Below are 19,028 nucleotides of genomic sequence, written 5' to 3'. Positions count from 1 at the left end.
GAGCATATTGCCATTTATATTGTACTTTGGGAGGGTGTTTGTAATGTCCTGTGATGTCTCAGGTAACAGGCTGTAACTAAGTCAAAGAACTGCCTTTGTACCTGGTATTCTTTTTGCTTTCAGCATCACTGGCAGGGATGAGACTTCAAGAAGGAGACATTGCAGTAAGTCAAAACACTCTCCTGAAAACTGTCCTTGGATGCTTGAAATACTTAAAATGTAAATAGCTGCAGGTTGCCAGTTAAATATACCTGCTGGTGTTGATTTGCTGCTTATTGGATTCATGCTTGTTCTATTTCTATCAATCTGTAAGCTGCCTGAAAGATTTTAAGTAAACTCTTGTGACTATTTTTAACTAACACTGCAGACATTAAAACCTAAGTCTCCATCTAGTATGTATTTCACTGGCATGACAGCCTAAGTCAGAGCTAGCTTCAACACAAATCCAATTGACTTAATGTGTAATTTAAAAACAATTAGTGGCAATAACAAATGGTTTTAATTTAATTTCTGTATTGCTTTCCATGCACATTGTGATAAGGCTTCAATTATTTTTTTTCCCCTCCAGATTAGCCTTGGCACAAGTGACACATTGTTCCTGTGGATCCAAGAGCCAACTCCTGCCTTAGAAGGTCATATTCTCTGCAATCCTGTTGATTCTCAAACATATATGGCCCTTTTATGGTAATATCATTTATTTTTTTACATCTGGGATCGATAACATATATTTCTTTCTCTGTGTTAGTGCTTTTTATTTCTTTTGTGAAATGATAATGAATAGAACATTCAGCATTCTCTACGGTATATGGCAATCTACTGCTGAAACATTTCCATCAACCTTATAGCATTCCTATTGTTTAATCTGAGGAACTGAAACTGCAGAGTTGTGGAGGATAAATTCTCATGGCAATAAAAAGCTGAAATTATTCCAGTGTATGGATAGAGCCAGTTCTTTGTGTATCTCAGGTGATGCATTTAATGTGCAGGAAGAACAAATCTGCTGAGATGGAATGTGAAATGTGTGAAGCCTGACCAGGCTGTGCAACTTCTGCCCTCCTCCAGTGCTCCAGCGGGATCTTAATGGAGGAGGTGAAGATTCCCTTTCCAGAGAGGAGCATAACCAGTGCTGCTCAGGGATGCATTAGGGCTGTGCTTGAGGAAAATATTGAGATCTCAAGAAACCCAGCTGAGAAAATGATCCTCATGGTAGCTTTTGGCTGCTGTGATCTGGGAGTTGTTTGGCCCCTTGCCAGCCAAGGAGGTGGACTGGAGCTGTGTTTGCCCTCACTGAACCACTGTATTCTGGATTAAAATTTCCAATCCAGGTCATAGTGTTTTGGCAAGTGTTTGCAAGTAATATACAGATAAATTTTGTGTCTAAATGCCCTGGATTGTAGATGCTTGAAACTTAGAACTTCAGCAAAGCTCAAGTCTGCCCCGGAGCTACAGTGTTGAATCCCACCTGCACAGAAGTAGATGACAGTGGGAACAGTGTTCATGAAGTCGAGTTCAAAACCAACATGTCAGTTGGAAGTTACTGAGTTTTGTTTTGTGATTTCCCAGCAGGTTTTGTTTGTTATGTTTTGTTTTGTTTGGTTTTTTTGTTTGTTTGCTCTGTTTTTAATTTACATTTGAGTTTTTCTTTCACCCAATGTTTTCTTTGCTTTTGCTGTGTAAAAGAGCTATATAAACAACCTGTTCATAATAGAAAAGCAGATACTGAGGCATTTTTCTGAATAAATGTTACACTGCTATTCTTTCACTGCAGCTTAACATGCAGTTTGGTGGTGGCCTTGGCAGTGCTGAGTTAATTCTTCCTGCTCCTTCTGTGTAGTCATTTTTGAGCTGACCCTGCCCCTTTGGCACCAAGGCTCTTTATTTCTAGAATATTAGAGTTAATAGGGGACTCTCAGTAGAAAATGAATGCCTGAGCTACCAGACAGGGTAGTTGTATAGAAAACTCAAATAGCTTCAGCTGGTGCTACTGAGCAAGTTCAATGATTTCCTTGCCCTCATTTTTGATATTTCTGTGCCTCTTCTGCTGAGCTGCTCTGATAACTCTGTGCTGGAGGGTGTTCAAACTGCTTTCCCCTGGATACAAGTCCAGTGCTGCAGTATTTTGCAGGAGTGTGATATTCAAAAGGAAGGTGACAGCATGAAGTGTGCAAAGACCATAAAAAATGGAGAGATGCATATTTTTCTGCATGTTTTGCTAACTGGCTGTGGTGCTTGCCTTTGCCAGATCCTGGCACAGAGCTCACCATAATTCTTGTTGGGCCCAAGATGGTTCCACACAGGTACCATGTTCCTGAAATCATAAATACAAGGTGGGACACTCCTGCTGCTCCTTGCAGAGTCATCTCAGAGTGAGGGGTGGCAGGGCACCTCTCTGAGGAGATGTCTCAGCTGTGCAGAGCTAGCCTGGGTTTGGCATGGCCTGCCATGGATCTGACCTGACTCACTGGAGAAATGCATATTCCCAATTCTGCACTGTTCCCCAGCACCTCCTGTAAAAGTTGTTTTCTCTTATCTTGCTCTTCCTTTTCTATCTCTTTCCGTAATGAAGTGTTTATATCTTTTAACTTGCCCAGCTTTAATTCAGCTGATAAACTAGACAACCATGCCAAGTAAAGGAACAAAATCTTTTAAATTTTTTAAAAAATTTAGAGCTAAATGTTTTGGAAAAATGTATATGGCGTGTTTGTGTGTTTCAGTTTTAAGAATGGTTCTCTGATGAGAGAGAGGATCAGAGATGACTGTGCTTCAGGCTCCTGGGATGAATTCTCCAAAGCCTTATCCTCAACTGTTGCTGGAAACAGTGGAAACTTGGGTATGAGCCTCAGCAGGGCTGGCACTTTGAGGGTTTGCTTGGACACATACTGCAGTAGGTGTTGTATCTCTTTTTTAATTGGATCATCATAAAGGTCAAGAATTAAGTTAACTAGAGCAAGAGAAATTCCTGATGTGTACTTGGAAATGCTCTGTTGACAGCCTAAGTGTCATCACAGTGTTTTCCTTCAATATTCACTGACTAAGAAAATTATATTTATGGATCTCCTTTGGCATTTGGAAGGGTGTTAGTAACATCTTAGCTGTAGAATGTTTAAAACTAGTAATTTCTGAAGGAGGTTTTCATTAAAGTTTATTTCTTTTTCTGAAGACTCAAACCAAGTTAATTAAGTACCTCCATATTATTTCTTTTTCAGTCATTACTCTGGAATCTTGTTCATGCATGTGTACAAAGCAATGATATCAAGGGATGCCCAGATTTCCTGCATTTTCCCTAGTGTGTGTCACAGAATCATTTCATCCCTGTTTTTTCACCCATGTTATGGTTGGTGAATGGAATGTAACAAAACTCTGATGATGGAAATATTTTAAAAATACTATTAAACTCATGGATTTGAAGATTTTCATTATTTTCTCTCCCACAGTTTAACATTTTACAAGTCTAATATGTAGCTCTGAAATAAGCTGTTGAAAAGTGAGCACATGTCAAATCAAGATTAAAATGGACCCATTGCAGAGCAGGGTATGAAATCATCACCATCACCTCAGGTGTGAATTGATATAGGTAAAATTAATGTAAAAATTATAGGCAGCAAAGTTTTTAAATGTAGATATTTAAGCTGTAGAAGGCTTCACTCCTTAGCAAAGTGAATTTAAGACAGAACCTCTTGACACTGTGAGATTAGATTTTTCATTTTTAGAAGCTCTGTTATGTTGTCTGTCAAATCTGCTCTCTGTGGGGTATTAAAATGACCAGGAATCTCTTTTCATTAGAAGACAAATCAATTCTAGTGTTTTAGAAAATGGGAAGAAATTATTCTAAAACCCCAAAGTCAGCCAGTTTAGACAATATTAAAAAAAATGGAAGTTGATGAAAATATTGTTACTGAACCAGGACAGTGCCTTAAAGTTTTAGAATCTGTGTTATAGTATATTCACTTGAATATCTCACTGTAAAATGGGTGTTTCATGGAAGCCATCCTCAATAACCTATGTACTAGAATAACCTCTGGGTATATCTGTAACAAATGCAGTAATCTCCTTAATGTGAGTGCCTGGGGGGAGCAAAGCAAAGGCATAGCTGGTTAAATACCCCCCTTTTATTCCTTGTTCCCTGTGCTCCCTGTTGTGTGGGGAGGTGCCTCTGCAGAGGTTTGGAGGTCAGGATTGGAATGTTGGGATGTGCTTCCCCTGCAGATCTGTGGCACACAGAGTTGCTTACTGGCAGCTTTGCAGAATGTTTAACCAGAAAGGTTATGTGTGCTGAAGCACAGTATTATTTTGGGTTTTATTTTGCCAGTAATCACAGGTCTGCTAGGACAGCACAGTTTTGTCCCAAGGTTAGAACCTCAGAAACTCTCCTTAGTTTCTTAGCTATTCTGTTCAGTTTTTCTGTCCTCATTTTTTTTTCTGGTCTCCTTTCTTGAATATCTTTTCTGACCAACCCAAAGAAATCTTTGTTTAGCTGTCTACAAAGCATTACAGCATTTCCTCAGATCTCATCAAAACTATTCAGGGGCCAGCTCTGCTTCGTGACTTAAAATATCTGATGTTCCCTAATAAGCTCATGAAATCTAATCCAGGGTATGAAATGTTCCAATATTCCTGTACTCTTCTTACCAACTTCCCATTTTTTCTGTGGTTTTTTGGTTTTTTTTCTCCTTTCACCCTTGCATGTAGCCTAGTCAAACTATTTCTAGTATGTGTTATGTATTAGCTGTGTTACTTGCAAATGTGTGCATTGTGGTGCATGTATCCTCTCTTGTGGGCTTGGAGTTTATTACATTGTTTGGAATGTTTAATATCCACACTTTGTAAACTGAGAGAATCATAGAATTATAGAATATCCTGAGGTGGAAGGGGTCATTAAAGTCCAACTGGGACTGGGATCATTAAAGTCCAACCCCTGGCACTGCACAGGAGAGCCCCAAGAATCCCACCACATGGCTCAGAACATTGCTAAGAAGTTGATGTGTGGACTGAAATTAGTAAAGAAACAGGCAGTGTGGTTTATACATGATAAACATCTATTATAATTTTAGCTGTGTGCAGAAATAAGATTCCAGCTTTGGACCTGGGAGCAAACATGACACTCTTTAATGTTCCTTGATGCAGGTTTCTACTTTGATGTGATGGAAATTACTCCTGAAGCAGTTGGGATTCACAGATTCAACAGAGACAACCAAAAGGTAGTAATAATCTGGTTAATATCTCAAACTGTGAAGGAGTGATGTCAAGGCTTCAAATCTTTGCCATTATAGATTTTTTTTCTTTCTGAAATACTTGCTGTCCAGTTCCATTTATTGATGCAAGTCCCTGGAATGAATTTCATAAGGAAGTATTTGGTCTGTAGCTTGAGAGCATTTACAGAGCAAGGTCTGAACTAGAACTTATATGGTATTTTTTAATGATATACTTTCTTTATTGGAAAATGTGGATTTACTGAAACCAACACTGTCTTTGAGACAGGATTAACTATAAGCTTACTGAGAACTTGTACATGACTTAGTCCTTGTTTTTTAAGTTTTAGACACACACAGATAAGGGTGTGTTGAAACTTTGGGCTGTAATATTTTGTCTATATATGTGTGAACTTAAAGACCTCATTTTTGCTGTCCTGCGTGACTTGGAGTAACCTACAAGCCACATAGTGGCATTTAAGTAAGCACAGGCTCAAGTCCAAGTGGAATGAAATAGAAATTAAGTTATGGGAAGCTCTTTGTATATTTTTCCTTTTTATTTTTATTTTTATTTTTTATTTTTTTTTGAGGAATGGCTGTTGTTTAAATGCCTGGCTTTCTGGGTGGTACTGAAACTCAGGAGGTGTCTTTGATCAATCATGACTCCCAGTCGATTAGACCTCGTGGGTGAACAGAGATTGATGCTATCTGCTGTTTGCAGTGCAGCTCTACTCTCTTAAGTGTTGGCTGTTAAATGAATGCTTAATCACTTCTGGCTGTTACACAAATGTAGGCACTTACTGCAGTGTGTGGAGAAACTCAACTTCATGTGAAGGATTCCCTCTATTTGTGTGCAGTTCCATAGTCTCCTGCTTCTGTTGCCTCATTGAGGAAAGGACAGAAAAATGTTGTAGATAGAAACAAAACAAATGAATTAAAAGATTATATGGTTTTTGTCGCCCTGATTTTTAAAGTTTGTCTAAACCTTCTGATGTTTACATTCTTGTAATGTACTTTCTCACACACTTTATGCAAATAACTTATTGTTTTGCATTCTTTTATGGAGGAGGAGAAATTTGATAGACTGTTGGTTTGTCCAGTGTCATTGGAGAGGTGGCACTGTCACCCTCCAATCCGCTGTCACTTTTAGAACTCTATAAATGTTAGAATCAGAAAATAAAAAGCTTCTTTTTTACCTTAGAAAAAGCAGCAAATCCACGTAGTGTTGTTTTGTGTCCTATAGTAACAAGTTTCACTTTTGTGCAGACAGAAAGAGATTTAGATTTTTGTGACATTGCTTAATTCATCTGAATTTGATATAATTTTATATTATATAATTGCTTTAATTTTATGTTTTTGAGATATTGATGCCTAAGCAGCTCTTGCTGATGGGAAATGCTTAGGGAACTGTTTACCACTTGTCCTAAACATCTTCCCATTGTGCATCAACTTCAAGTTTGATGTATTTGCCAACAGCATTGAGGATCTGGGCTGTGTTCTCTGTCAAGATCTTCAGGTCCATCTTGTGTGCATGAGAGAAGAACTGGGAGCAGACCTCAGGGTGAAGGCAAAGATAATCAACTATAAACCTGTCTTGTGTTTTTAACCACTCTGCAGCTGGGCAGTGTGTGCTGGGGGAGGAGTTGTTAATTCATTCCCTCTTTGGTACAGGTTCCAAGGTTTCCAAAGGAAGTAGAAATACGAGCACTGATTGAAGGGCAGTTCATGGCCAAGAGGATTCATGCTGAAAAGCTGGGATATAAAGTCTGTAAGTATGATGAGAACTAACAGCACTGGAGGCCAAAGGCAGTAATGTCAGTGCTGTGACTCCTGTCCTACAGAAACTGCTATGAATTCTGAATTTGGTCTCTCAGAAAAATTGTTGATGGTGTGTTGGGTGCAAGTTTTTGCAGGTGTTAACATTAAAAGGACCAAGGCAGTTTAACTTCAGGAAGACTTCTTTTTCAAGCATTCTTGCTGTTTCATTGTTTCTGAGCTGCATTGTCCATTTTTAAATAAGAGTTTGGCCTTAGCTTGTTAAGTGAAAAGGAGACCAGCCTTCTGCCTGAAGCACAAGACTAACTCAGAAAATCTGAAATCTATGTTCAGTTCTTGGAACTGCCATAAGCTGGTCACACACCTCTTTACCTCAGTTTTCTGTTAATAAGGCAGAAGCCCTTTCCCTGTCTTGTGATTTAGAAAGCCAGAGGTCCAGCTTCCTAGAATTTATGGTATGAATAGCTTTTAGCACATTGGAACAGCAAAGTCAGCCAGTACTTTACCTAGAGAAGTGGGTTCAGATCATTACTAGATGTACAATTCTACAAAAATAATACAGGCAAGCCTGTAAGATTTTTATTGATGTTTTCTGACTGTGTGTCAGCCAGTGGTATCTTAAACATGCTGAATTAACTCATCTGGATGATTTTTAATAAATATTTTCTTTTTAAAAATCATAGTATTTTTATTTACATCCTGACCTCCTTCTTCACAAGTCATTGCTTGACTCCTACCCCCAGGCTTTTATCAATAATCATGAAGGACAGAATATTCTTATTGTTTATTTTTAAGAGAGAACTCCAGGAGCTGAAAGTTGAGAAAATGCAGAAATACTGGAACAAATCACAAGGCTTGACAGCACCACCTCATAAATTTACGCTGTAAAGGTTTTTGTGTTATATATTTTCTTATATAGTTGAAACTGTATTTATTTGTGGAGATTATTTATGGAGACAGGCAGAGTTTCAAATAGACTGTGTTTAAAATACCTGTTTATCTTTCATTCTTAGATTCTGCTGCACCAAAATCTTGGCTTATATAGCCTAGAAAGCTCATGGCTGACGATAGTTTTGCAGTCTGTAAATGTCAGGGGTTAGACAAGCACCAGAGTGTGAGAAGAACTATTTGAGATACCAGACAACCCTGACACAGGAACAAATGGGGATAAATTATCTGTAAATACATTTAGGCTGAGTAGGACAGCCAAAAATCCAAATAGTTTTAGAATGTGGCTTAATAAGCTTTAAGAATTCTTCATTAGTATTTTTTTTAATGCTGTAGATGCCTACAATGAAAAGGAGACAGGTGTGATTGGATTATATTCCTATGGATTCTTTGGAATATTAGATACTTTTGTTTTGTTGCATCCCTAGGGCCTTTTAGCTATTTGGTAACTTAACAGATGAGTTGCTTTAAAAAAGAACTGCTGTACATAGTGTAGGCTGTGTGCATCTCCCACTTCTCCTTAGTGGTATTATTTAAATGTCATACTCTGTTGTTTGTGTAGTGATGGCAGGCTCACATCTGCATTTGTTTTGTGACAGCTCTGAAAACAGGGTGTGTTCTCAATGTGTTTCAGGGTAAGGATGAGCATTGTGGGAATTACTCCAGCATTGCCAGACTTTCTCTTGTTTAATAGCTACTGGTTTTCAGGCTGCTTTTTTATTTTTTTTTCTTTCCTTTTAATGTGATTTAAAAGCTTATTTATTTTTTGGATTAAATATGCAGTCGGGACCCTTGTGTTTATGCAATTCCTTTTAGGCCTTGCCTACATGGGGGATTTACTTTGATATTTCCAGGAATCAAGCTGATTTACATTCAGAAATATAATCGCAGCAGGGTAAATCTTGGCTTTTTTTTATTTTTTTTTTGTTGTTGTTGTTGCTGTTGTTTGCACTGATGGGAGAATACAGCAAGAAGTGCTCACAAGCTCTGGAAGGTTCTATGATGACACCCATTAAATCAATGTGTGACAGAAATGTGTGTGGTGGCATGGTCAGCCACAACAAATGCCTTGCTGGGGTGCCCTGAGGTTTGTGTGGTGCTGTCACAGTGGTGCATATGAGTCAGAAACCTGGCTAAGAATTTCCCTAGCTCTGGCACCAAGGTGCTGGAAAATGATTTTGGCAGCTCTGAGCCTGCTTCTCTGTTCTTGGGCCAAATGCAGTTTGCATGGCTGTAATCATAAAAGCAGCAGCGTACGTGAGAGAGAATTTTGTAAAAACAAACAAATAAAAACGTGCCATATAGAGTTCTTGGTTATGCACTGTGAACATGACAAACATTAGATAATCCCTTAGAATTAGCTTCCAGTTAATGAATATATTATCTTGCAAGGAGCAGTATTTTGACTCCTCAGTCTGGCTGGTGCTGTGGGAAGGAGTGCAATGATGCCGAAAGAGCTTTTTATACGTGAGCTCTTGTTCCCAGTTGGATGTGTCCAGCACGTTATAAATCAGATATAAATGACAAATAATAGTTTAAAATACCCCTTAAAACAGCTCCTCAGGCGCTGTTTATGCTGCCTGTGATGAGCTCAGATTTCAGTGCAGCTTTGGTGCCAGTAGAGGGCAGGGGATTCTGTCTCATGAATTTTGTCTCCGAGGCTGGGACGTGTCAGCCTTGTTCTGAAAATGGCACACAGTCACCAGATGATCCTTAGGAGAAAGGTTAAACCTTATATTAATTGTGATTTAAAGGCTTTCAAAGTGTGTGTCACTCTGTTCTAATTGCTCTAATCTTTCTCAATCAGGTTTCAGAGGAAATCATTCAGTAACACCCTGTATCCTGTTTTGCTTATGTGCTTAAGGGGTGGACTGAGTGTTGAATCTAGAAACAAACAAGTGAAGTTTGGTCTGTCCCTGTTGTTTACATCCTCCCATTCAGAGATTCACAAAGATAAGGTGAGGGTTTGCTGTTCTGCCTTTATTTTCCTGAATTTTGATTGTATCATAAACACCTTCTATTTTTTCACTTCCTTTTACTGCTTGCAGCCATCCCCCTTGGAAAGCCAAGCTTAAAACTGCAGTTCAGAGGCTGGACTTAGAGCCATTCTTGCTGCATGGTTAGGGGACCCTCTGAAGTGAAAACCATGGTAACTTTGTGGAGAAATGACAGTGTCTGCAGCTCAGTGGCACAGGTGATCACAGCAGCTGTAAAGCTGTCAGTGGTACAGACTGATCTGCCAGTATATACTTCAATAATCTTGATGACCTCCTCAGAGTTGCTTCTATTTCTGACCGAGCAATCCTAAAGTTCACCCTAAAATTGACACTGGCTGGAGAATGTTGCCATGGTCCTTGCTTGGACCTAGTGAATCTGTCCTGGTGAAAACCCACGAAATTGAATAATTTTGGGAGCAAAATCCATCCCCCCACCTTACTGATAGGTGAAGTAAATATGCCATGATGTATGTTACACATGCTGAAGGAAAACAGCACACAGGTAAAGGCTCTGTGCTGATCACACATGTAGTCAATAGATATTTAAATTACATTCTGCTCGAGTGTAGGAACCTTCATGACAATGGTAATCTGAGCCCTGAGTCAACCCATGTTGGATCAGGAGTGTGCTAGAGTTGTGTTAAGTCAGCTTTTGTAGGACTGCAGCAGCAATTAATAAATCCTGCCATGTAGCAAGGCTGATTATCTGGGGTGGGGTCTGTGTTGAAGCTGTTGTCTTTGGACAGGGCTCTCTGTCTTCATGTTTTTGTGCCTATCAGTGAGTCCATAATACTCCAATTGCCCAATGTGCTGTTTTGTCACCTTTATACCTTTAGGAATCTGATTCTGCCACCTAACTGTCCTCAGCAGGGGCAGGTGGGGTAGAAGGTGTCACATTTTATGTGTGCAGGCTGTGTCCATAAAACCCTGTGTGTGTGATTATTGTGTAATTTATAGTTTCTTGCATAAATCCATCACTCACAAATGAGGTTGGTGCCTTGAATTCTAGAGACTGTATTGGTGCTCAAGTGCTGGTTGGGTGACACTGACATGCCTGGGGCTTTGGACAGCTGTAAGAATGATCTTTTTCAATGGGGTGCATTCTTGAAAAAAAATAGCAGCCCTGCAGTGCTAAGAAGAAAAAGAGGAATGTCAGAGCATGCTGGGCCTGATTTCTCAGGGATTAGAGGGGGGACTTACATTTCTGAAGAGCTCAGTTTAAGATTACATGAGGGCAAACTCCAAAGTGACGAATTTTATTTTTCTTCTGGTGGTGTTTTCTTCTGATGCTCTTCTCAGCAGGCTGGAGGTAGCAGTAATGTGCTAAAAATGGCTTTTTTCCTGCAGGGAAGGCAGTCTGATGGAATCAGGGATGCTCAGAAAATAGAATGAAGGAATCATTGAGGTTGGAAAAGTCCTCCAAGATCATCACATCCAACATTTGACCTAACACCACCATGCCCACTAAGACATCTCATGAAATGCTTTTAGAGTGCTTCCAGGGACAGTGACTCCACCACTTCCCTTGTTCCAAACTATCACTTAGAACAATGTGGAGCAATTTTTTCATTGTTCCTGTTGTCACGTGGAGGCACAGAAACCCAAAGGTGAGACCTGAGGCTGTCACTCCACAGCAAAGTGTTGGATTGCAGGGTGAAGTGGCTCTCCTTCTTAGCAAGGCAGGATTCCACTGGTCCTTGGGGTGCTTCAGGGATGCCTTGTGTCTGGCTGTGAGACAGATTTTCCTGTTGGTGTTTGTCCTTGACTGTCTGCCATTTGTGACTGTGCTCTCCAAAACTCCTGTGAATTATTGGGAGTGTGGGGATACTTGTTCTGTCAGCCTTTGCCTGCACTGCTGAGTGTGTGTTTACTCCAGTTGTAGCAGTGTTTTGGCTGAAATAAGGAACACTGGGAGTGAGGCCATTTTGTAGTTGCATACAGATTAAATTGATGTTTATGCCCTGTGGGATTTAAATTTCTTAGAGAAATCAATACTAAAATGTTGTGTTGGCTTCGTGCTTGTCTCTTGCTGTTTGCTGCTGAGAGTGCTGATGGTGTTTCAGCAGTGAGGGTGCTGGCTTTGTTAGGGGCCTTTTGCTTCAGCAAGCTTGTGAAAACAGTTTAAAATTATTAGAGGACAGTGACAGGTTGAAGTATTCTTTTTGGAACAATAGTGAATAGCAGCAACAGCCAGATCAAATGTGGAACAGGGATGGGGCAGAGTGTGCTGCTTGGCATGCAGTACAAACAGAAATGCCTTGCCTTTACATCTTAAACCTATATTTTTGAGGGAGGAGAGTTGGCTCAAAAAGTACTTTGAAATTCATCAGAGGCAGGATCTTCCTCCCAGATAAGCCAGTCATTCTGCTGCAGAGGATATTTGTATTTTCTGATGAAACTTCTGCCTGATAAGAGTGCCAGTTTGAGATGGGCAATAGCTTGCCAAGAACTTGACTCTATCCACTTTTATTTTTCACAGAACATCAGACTTTTATCACGTAGCTGAGCCTTCAAGGCATGATCAAGCAAGGCTTGGTTTTAAGCCAGTGATCTGGAAAGGTTGGTTAGCTCATTACCAATTCCCTGACCAAGTATTTCACAAAAAAATGGCTTTTTATTATTACTTGGCTCAGGAGAGTAAAGTATTAGTTTAACTAATTTTTAAAGTGTTAGATAAAATGTCTCTGAAGGAAATGACCTCATGTGCTATAAGGAAGCTGCTTACGTGCTCTAGAATTTTTCATGCAGTGGCTATTGTCTTGCTTGTATTTTGCTTTATTGTTGTCATACATATACAGGAAACACAATGAAGACAAAAAATCTGAAGAGTTAATAAAAAGATTGGAAAGGGTACTATCTGTCTTTCTTTTCTGACACAATGATAAAATGTTGTCATTCTTTGAACAATTGCTTTTAATGTTTGGTCAGCAAAAGACCAAGTATGTAAATGGTTCAATTCCTGTGCCCTGATGTTAGGAGAGATTGTTTATGGCTCTGTCAGTGGATGTACTGTTCAGGCAGTACTCAGAAAAATAGTCAAGCTGTCAGTTTTCTGGGTTTGTTAGAGCTTTGTGGATCTCTGGAAGCTGGGGACCTGGAGATCAGCTGGGTTATCTACTAAATCTCCTTTTATTGCTTGTTTTTTGAGACTGATCTACAGTTTTAAGTCCAATTAGATTAGCAAGGGAATGACATGACTGCAGTCTATAACTACCTTCTTGGGGAAAGGAAACTTGATAGTATAGGACTCTTGGGCCTTACAGACAGAAACATTATGGTTCAATAACTGGAAGCTGAAAGCAGGCAAACCTCAAATGACAAGGAAGGTGCAGATTTTTAACAGAAACTGAAATCAAACTGCAGCAATTGACAGTGGTGTAGTGAATTCTTTAGCACTGGCAGTTTTAAGAACAAGATTTTTTTTCCCCCCCTAAAAGTAGGTGTACTGGTCTAAAGAGATCATTTATGTTACAGAAGAGTGAGTTTAAAAGGTGAGAGTTGTCCATTCCACCACAGACACATGGGAATATGTAGGAAAAAGAAGTTAATCTGATTCACAGCTATATAACATTGCTGTGTAGTAATCATTTATCCCCATAGCAGCTTCTGGTATCACTGTAAATTAAGCCCTGTTTTCATAATCATTCTGCTTGTAAAATACTACATTTACTGTAGTTGACACTTAGTGAAATGCTACATATTTATTACTTTAAAATATTTCTCCTGGTGTGTTCCTGTATTTTCATTTTTCGTTGCTCAAATGTGACAGTCCTGTTAGTGAACTCTAATCAGCTCTCCCAAGACTTTCCTAGTCCTTCCAGCTGTTTTTCCTTTTCTTTTTTTTTTTTTTTTTCTGGTTTAAGGTTATTCATCTTCTTTTACACCTCTCAGGTTATGCATCACTCCTGGGCATTGAGTATCTCAATGTTTTCAGCTGCATCAACCTACAACTGAAGTTTTCAGTGTTAACAGGGATTCCTACTAGACAAGCCATTCTTTCCCTGCTTCCTCTATTTGCTTGCATATACACTGATTTTTAGCTGTGATTGCTGCATGAAATTAGGCAAGGCAATTTTCCCTTACTTAAAAAGACATTACTGCCTAAATTTCAAAAACAATTTTGGATATCTAAAGCTTTGTTTCTATCCAGATTTGATTTCCAGAGGACAGCTACTCAGTGCTTACCCAGATTATCTCAAGAAAAAAAAAATAGCCAACCAGCTCCCACATTTCTTGTTTAAGTAAGACCCAAGTACAGTTCACACAATTGTGGACAAGAGTTATTTTGCTTTCTACTTGCATAACTTCAATTCTCTTCAGACATGAGGAATTAATTTGGGCAACTTTTTTTTATTATTTCTGGTCTGTGGTTTTCAAGAACACACATGAAGAGTATTCTTTAAACAATAATGTTATTTAACCTGTATGTGGTGTGTCTAACTTATGCACTAGCACAGGTGTGTGTGGGATGTGTAAAATGACAGGTCTCAGCCCCAAGGTTTTCCCAACCTCAGTTTAGTCCAAGTGTAAAAAGTGGCAAAAGGTGGAAAGTTAATGAAAAACAACATCAAGCGCAGTGTGTACTTCTCCAATTCTCTCTCTGAGGTAAGAACAGAAATGTGTTACCTTTGCACTTGGAGGCTGGCATTTGGGATCTGTGACAGGGCCAACCCAAGGGAGAAAACTGGGTGTGTGGAAGAGTGAGATTAGAGCATCCCTTGATGGTGTGAAATTCCTGATCCCAGCTTCTGGACAGTGATAGAACTTTTCTCTTTGATGTTCAAAAGGCTGGACTTGACAGTGTCTTGCAGTGACCTCCAGCTTGTCAGTGCTGTAACTTTCCTAGCTGGAAAATCCAAAGAATGGATAAAAGGACACAAAGAAAGTTTGCTTGAATCTGAAATTGTCTTTTTCTGACTGCAGTTAGAGTGATTGTACAGCATCAGACAAAGTAAAACTAAACTCAGGAGTACCTGCTGAGCATTGTACATCAATTACTACACAAGTAGAAAGTGAGTTTAAAAATGGCCACTTCTCCACCACTTCTGTTGGTTTTAAAGTATTTGTGTTCCATTTGACAATATCTGAAGATTAATAAGAAATGTCAAGAAATCTCTGAAAGCTGGAAATTTGAAATTAAAAATAGAAGTATGAATATACATACAAGCAAAGGGTAGGTTTGTAATGGTTTTATTTTTCATAGTGTCTCAAAGTGAATTAGTTCTTTAGAGAATACCTCTACTGCAGATAATTTCACTTGTCAATATTTATCTGAAATGTTCCTAAACTGTGGCTTAGCACCTCATGCTTCACCTCTGATTGTGCCTATTTCCATGGATTCTTCTGAAATGCATATTTATTAAACATTTTCAGAAGTTCTGGTGGATGAAAGTTCAATTAGCTCCTGGTTGTAGAAATCAGCTGCATCTTTCTCAAATATAAATCTTTTCCATTCCCACTTTTGCAGTAACACTTACAAATGAACTGACTCATGAACACGTTCAGTTTCTAAAGTTGGTAGCCAAAGTTTCAGCGTGCTTGTCTATCTTGCCAAGGCACTCCATCATTTAGAACTCCATCATAAGAACACCTCAGGGTGCTCTTATATCTTATTTTCAACAGCTTGGTATCACTTTTGTTGCATTTTAACAACGGGCTTTGTTGGTAGAGGGCTTGGTACCTTGGATGTATCTTTGTCCCTGGGTCTCCATTTCAGTGCATCCCTTCTTTGTGTTTCCAGGAGTGGACACACAGCTCCTTCCCTCCCCATTGCCAGCATCTGTTACTGAGCAGGGGAGATGTCAGAATTTATCTGCACATAGCCATTTTCTTGGTGGGAAGCTTAAAACATACAGAAATGTTGTATATTTTATCCTGTGTGGCAGCAGCCCTGTGAATAGCATTGGAATGAAGGTGGTCACTGGTCACAGAGCCTGAGGGATTTTGAAGGATATTTTCAAAAGCATCTATTCTCTTCACTTAAGATGCTCTTGATATTTTTTTTTTCCTGTGTTTATTCTGGTCAAAAATGAACTTTTTGTTATTTTGAAGTAGTTCTAATTATAATGGCAATACAAATGTACGAGTGAAGAGCTGCTTGACTAATCTCTTCAAATTAAGAGCACTTCTAGTTAAATGATTTAAGGTTACCTGCAAATGAACAGTTTTACTGCAGAGAAAGTGATACAAAGCTCATATGGGGCACTTAATTTTGTGAACACAAAAGCTTGCTACCCACTGAAATGGAGGTGAACATCTGAAACCATTGTTTTTAAGTATGACACACTGGAATAAGAAATTGCTGGCATATCTGTTGGAAAATGTGGAACTCTGTTTATAAGTAAACTGCAAGTAATAACTCCTTTAATAATCATGTGCGTCTGATGCTTTGGAGCAATGCCACGAAATTATGAAAAAAGTGATCTAAGGGATGGTGTGTACCTAAGAGATTTGCAAAAAAGGCTCAAAGAACAATTACCTAAGTTGAATGCAGTGTTTTAAAAACGGCTTCATCCATTTTCCTGCCTTTTTTTTTGTGCCTTTCCTCTAAATAACCCTAATGTATATTAATTAATTGCTTGAAATAATACCAATAAATCTAACAAGGTTTGTCTGAAGCTTCACTGCACAAAGGAAACTTCATGTTTGTTTCAGTGGTGAGAGAAAAAAATAATTTACTGAAAATATTAAGAAAGCTAATATTAATTTAGATGGAACTTAATGAAATCTTTAATGGCTTTTTAAAATTATTTTCCTTAGATTGTAATTTGAATTAAATCATTACTATTGTTAAATTAGTTAAACACTAAATTAAGAAATGCAAATGAAGTGAGCCCAAAATCCAATGTGGTTATTGTTTTTATTGATATATGTAGGTTAGTGGTGCGGAGCAAATTCCAATTATATCTGATCTGTTATTTGCAGTACAAGTTCCTGACTCTTCATTAAGTGTAATACATTAGATTAAATGCTTTGTTCGATAAGAGCTTGGAAAATACCACTATTACAATAAACCTCTTGCTGCTCTTGCCTCTTTGTTTGGGCTGTCAGCGCTGTGCATAATGCAGGCTTTCTGGTTCAAAGTTTGAAAATCCTGCCCAGCTGTGATCATCAGAGGAAGATAAATGTAGGTAGCACAGTCACAGGAGGCCCAGGAGCGAGGGAGAGTTGCTGAAGGCAACTCCATTACATACATGAGTTCACCTGAATAAATGTTCAGTGGCTTCTGTTTTGCTAACTTTAAATACTGGTAGCTAGCGAGGAAAATGCTCGTTTCACATGATATATCTCTCTCTCTATGATTAAAACATCCAAAATAAATGAAGCATGCCTCCACGTATCAGAGGTGGATTGATCCAAGTTGTTCTTTATCCTTTGGTTTATATTTTTTTTAATAATTTTTGTATTTATGAAACACTGACTGGAATCAGTAGAAATCCAGGGAGGAAAGAGGAAAATGTGTGTGCCGTTTTGGGCTTGCCTGCTTTGTGCACAGCCAAGGTACTCACTCGCCTGTGTAAAAGCTCATTTTTCATTTTTAAGCCGCTGTTTTCCTCTGAAGCTGTTCAGGAGGGTGAAATGGAGCACACCAGCTGCCAAACCTCCCTGTGACAGTCCCGTGTAGGGAGAGGACACCATGACCAAGGGTAGGTCTGGCTGCATGACTGGGCAAGCCAGGCACACGTGGTGGGACCCACATTCCTGAGCTGTGCCAGGCTTGTGCCTCTGCATCCATCCTGGTGCTGCATGGCTCTGCATCAGGGGATGGGGCTTCTCAGGTGCTCTCCAGAGCTCCTGTTTGAGCTGAGACAAGATTCATTATTATACACTGAGGAAGAGCTTGCCTGTCCTCTTGAGCCCCCCACGCAGAAATGCTCTTAGCTTTGTCAGTATAGTGATAAAAAAATACTTTCAGCTCAGTGTGCTCCTCAGTTCAGTTTATTCTAGTGGTGTCAAGGCATGTGTCCAGCCCAAGTGGAAGAGCTGCCTCTGCTCTGGCTGAGAGCAAAGATGAGACCTCAAAAAACATGAGACCTCATCACTGTTTTTCCAACCTTCTGGAAAGCATTTGGGAATGCATGCAGGCAGGGTGCTGGCAGAGCAGTGGTGACAGCTGATGTTTGCAGCAGTTGCTCTGGTTTCACTGTACAGAGATCTCTTTTTTCTCCCAGTGTATGAGGTGAGCAGTGCAAGTAGCTCTATAACCATGCAAGTACAACTGACTCCCCTTCAGCCCATGGTTAACCTTTTCCTGGCAGAATAACTCTTGGAATTGATGTGATAGAGGCTTGTGAGGGGTTGCTGCTCTGTTTTAGCCTGATGTGGTGGGCATAGCTAGTGTGTTCAAGTGCTGGATGGCTTTGGGAGAAGGGGTTCCAATGCTGGAATTTAGTTATTATATTCATGTCTATGCCAGGAGCATGTGGCAGAGTAGGACAAGACATTGAGCACTGATGTTTTGTGAGCCCTCTTTCCAGTTACCAGAGAAATTTTTTCCCATTGTACTCCACATATTGAAAGCCAATCCTTTTCCCATACTGTCTCTGTCCTCTTCCTCTTGTTTCAGTTTCTCAGAATTCTGATTCATCCTGCATCCAGAGCCATTCAAAGGGTTCTGTGAAGGCACTAAAAGACACCATAATGTTTTATTACTGGAAAGAATTAAAATCCCCTGTTTTCTGCATCATGATGAGGACCCTAAGGATATTTGCCATGTTGCTTTGTTTTGTGCATTTGAATGCTCAATAACTGCTACCATACAATTAGCAAAATGCTTCCCTTTCTTGGTTTCCTCCAGTGCTCCTCATTGCAGAAATCCATGGAGTGTGGCTGCAGAATGAGTCTCTGAAATGCTTTTATGTGTCAGTGTAGCCTATTCATCCCACTCGATTCCCATGGTCATCTCTCATCTGTGCTGGGAATAGAAATTCTGAGACCATTCTGGCTGGAAAACCTCCTGGATGTTACGCTGGCATTGCTGCTGAGGATGGTGGCAGCTGGAGAGTGTCTCCTCACAGTGGTGGTGTGTAGAGAGGAGTTTCTGGGTGGGAGAAAGAGATCTTTACCTTCCAGGAGATGTCTTGTGGTTTTTGAGGCTGGCATTGCTTGGCCTATTAGT

General features: G+C 39.6%; 1 protein-coding gene across 1 annotated transcript in view; it reads left to right on the top strand.

Moving 5' to 3' along the window:
- The window catches only part of XYLB (xylulokinase), an 82,052-nt gene that overhangs the window by 18,994 nt on the left and 44,030 nt on the right, over positions 1–19,028 (top strand). The window contains exons 11-15 of the mRNA XM_041488245.1: positions 124–164; positions 569–684; positions 2,715–2,830; positions 5,125–5,198; positions 6,861–6,957. Of these exons, the coding sequence (XP_041344179.1) occupies positions 124–164; positions 569–684; positions 2,715–2,830; positions 5,125–5,198; positions 6,861–6,957 (444 nt within the window). The remainder of the gene's footprint in view (positions 1–123; positions 165–568; positions 685–2,714; positions 2,831–5,124; positions 5,199–6,860; positions 6,958–19,028) is intronic.

The sequence above is a fragment of the Pyrgilauda ruficollis genome, unplaced genomic scaffold (genome assembly GCF_017590135.1).
Source record: "Pyrgilauda ruficollis isolate IOZ18807 unplaced genomic scaffold, ASM1759013v1 scaffold12, whole genome shotgun sequence".
Lineage (NCBI taxonomy): Eukaryota > Metazoa > Chordata > Aves > Passeriformes > Passeridae > Pyrgilauda > Pyrgilauda ruficollis.
This window is presented reverse-complemented; position numbering and strand designations above follow the sequence as displayed.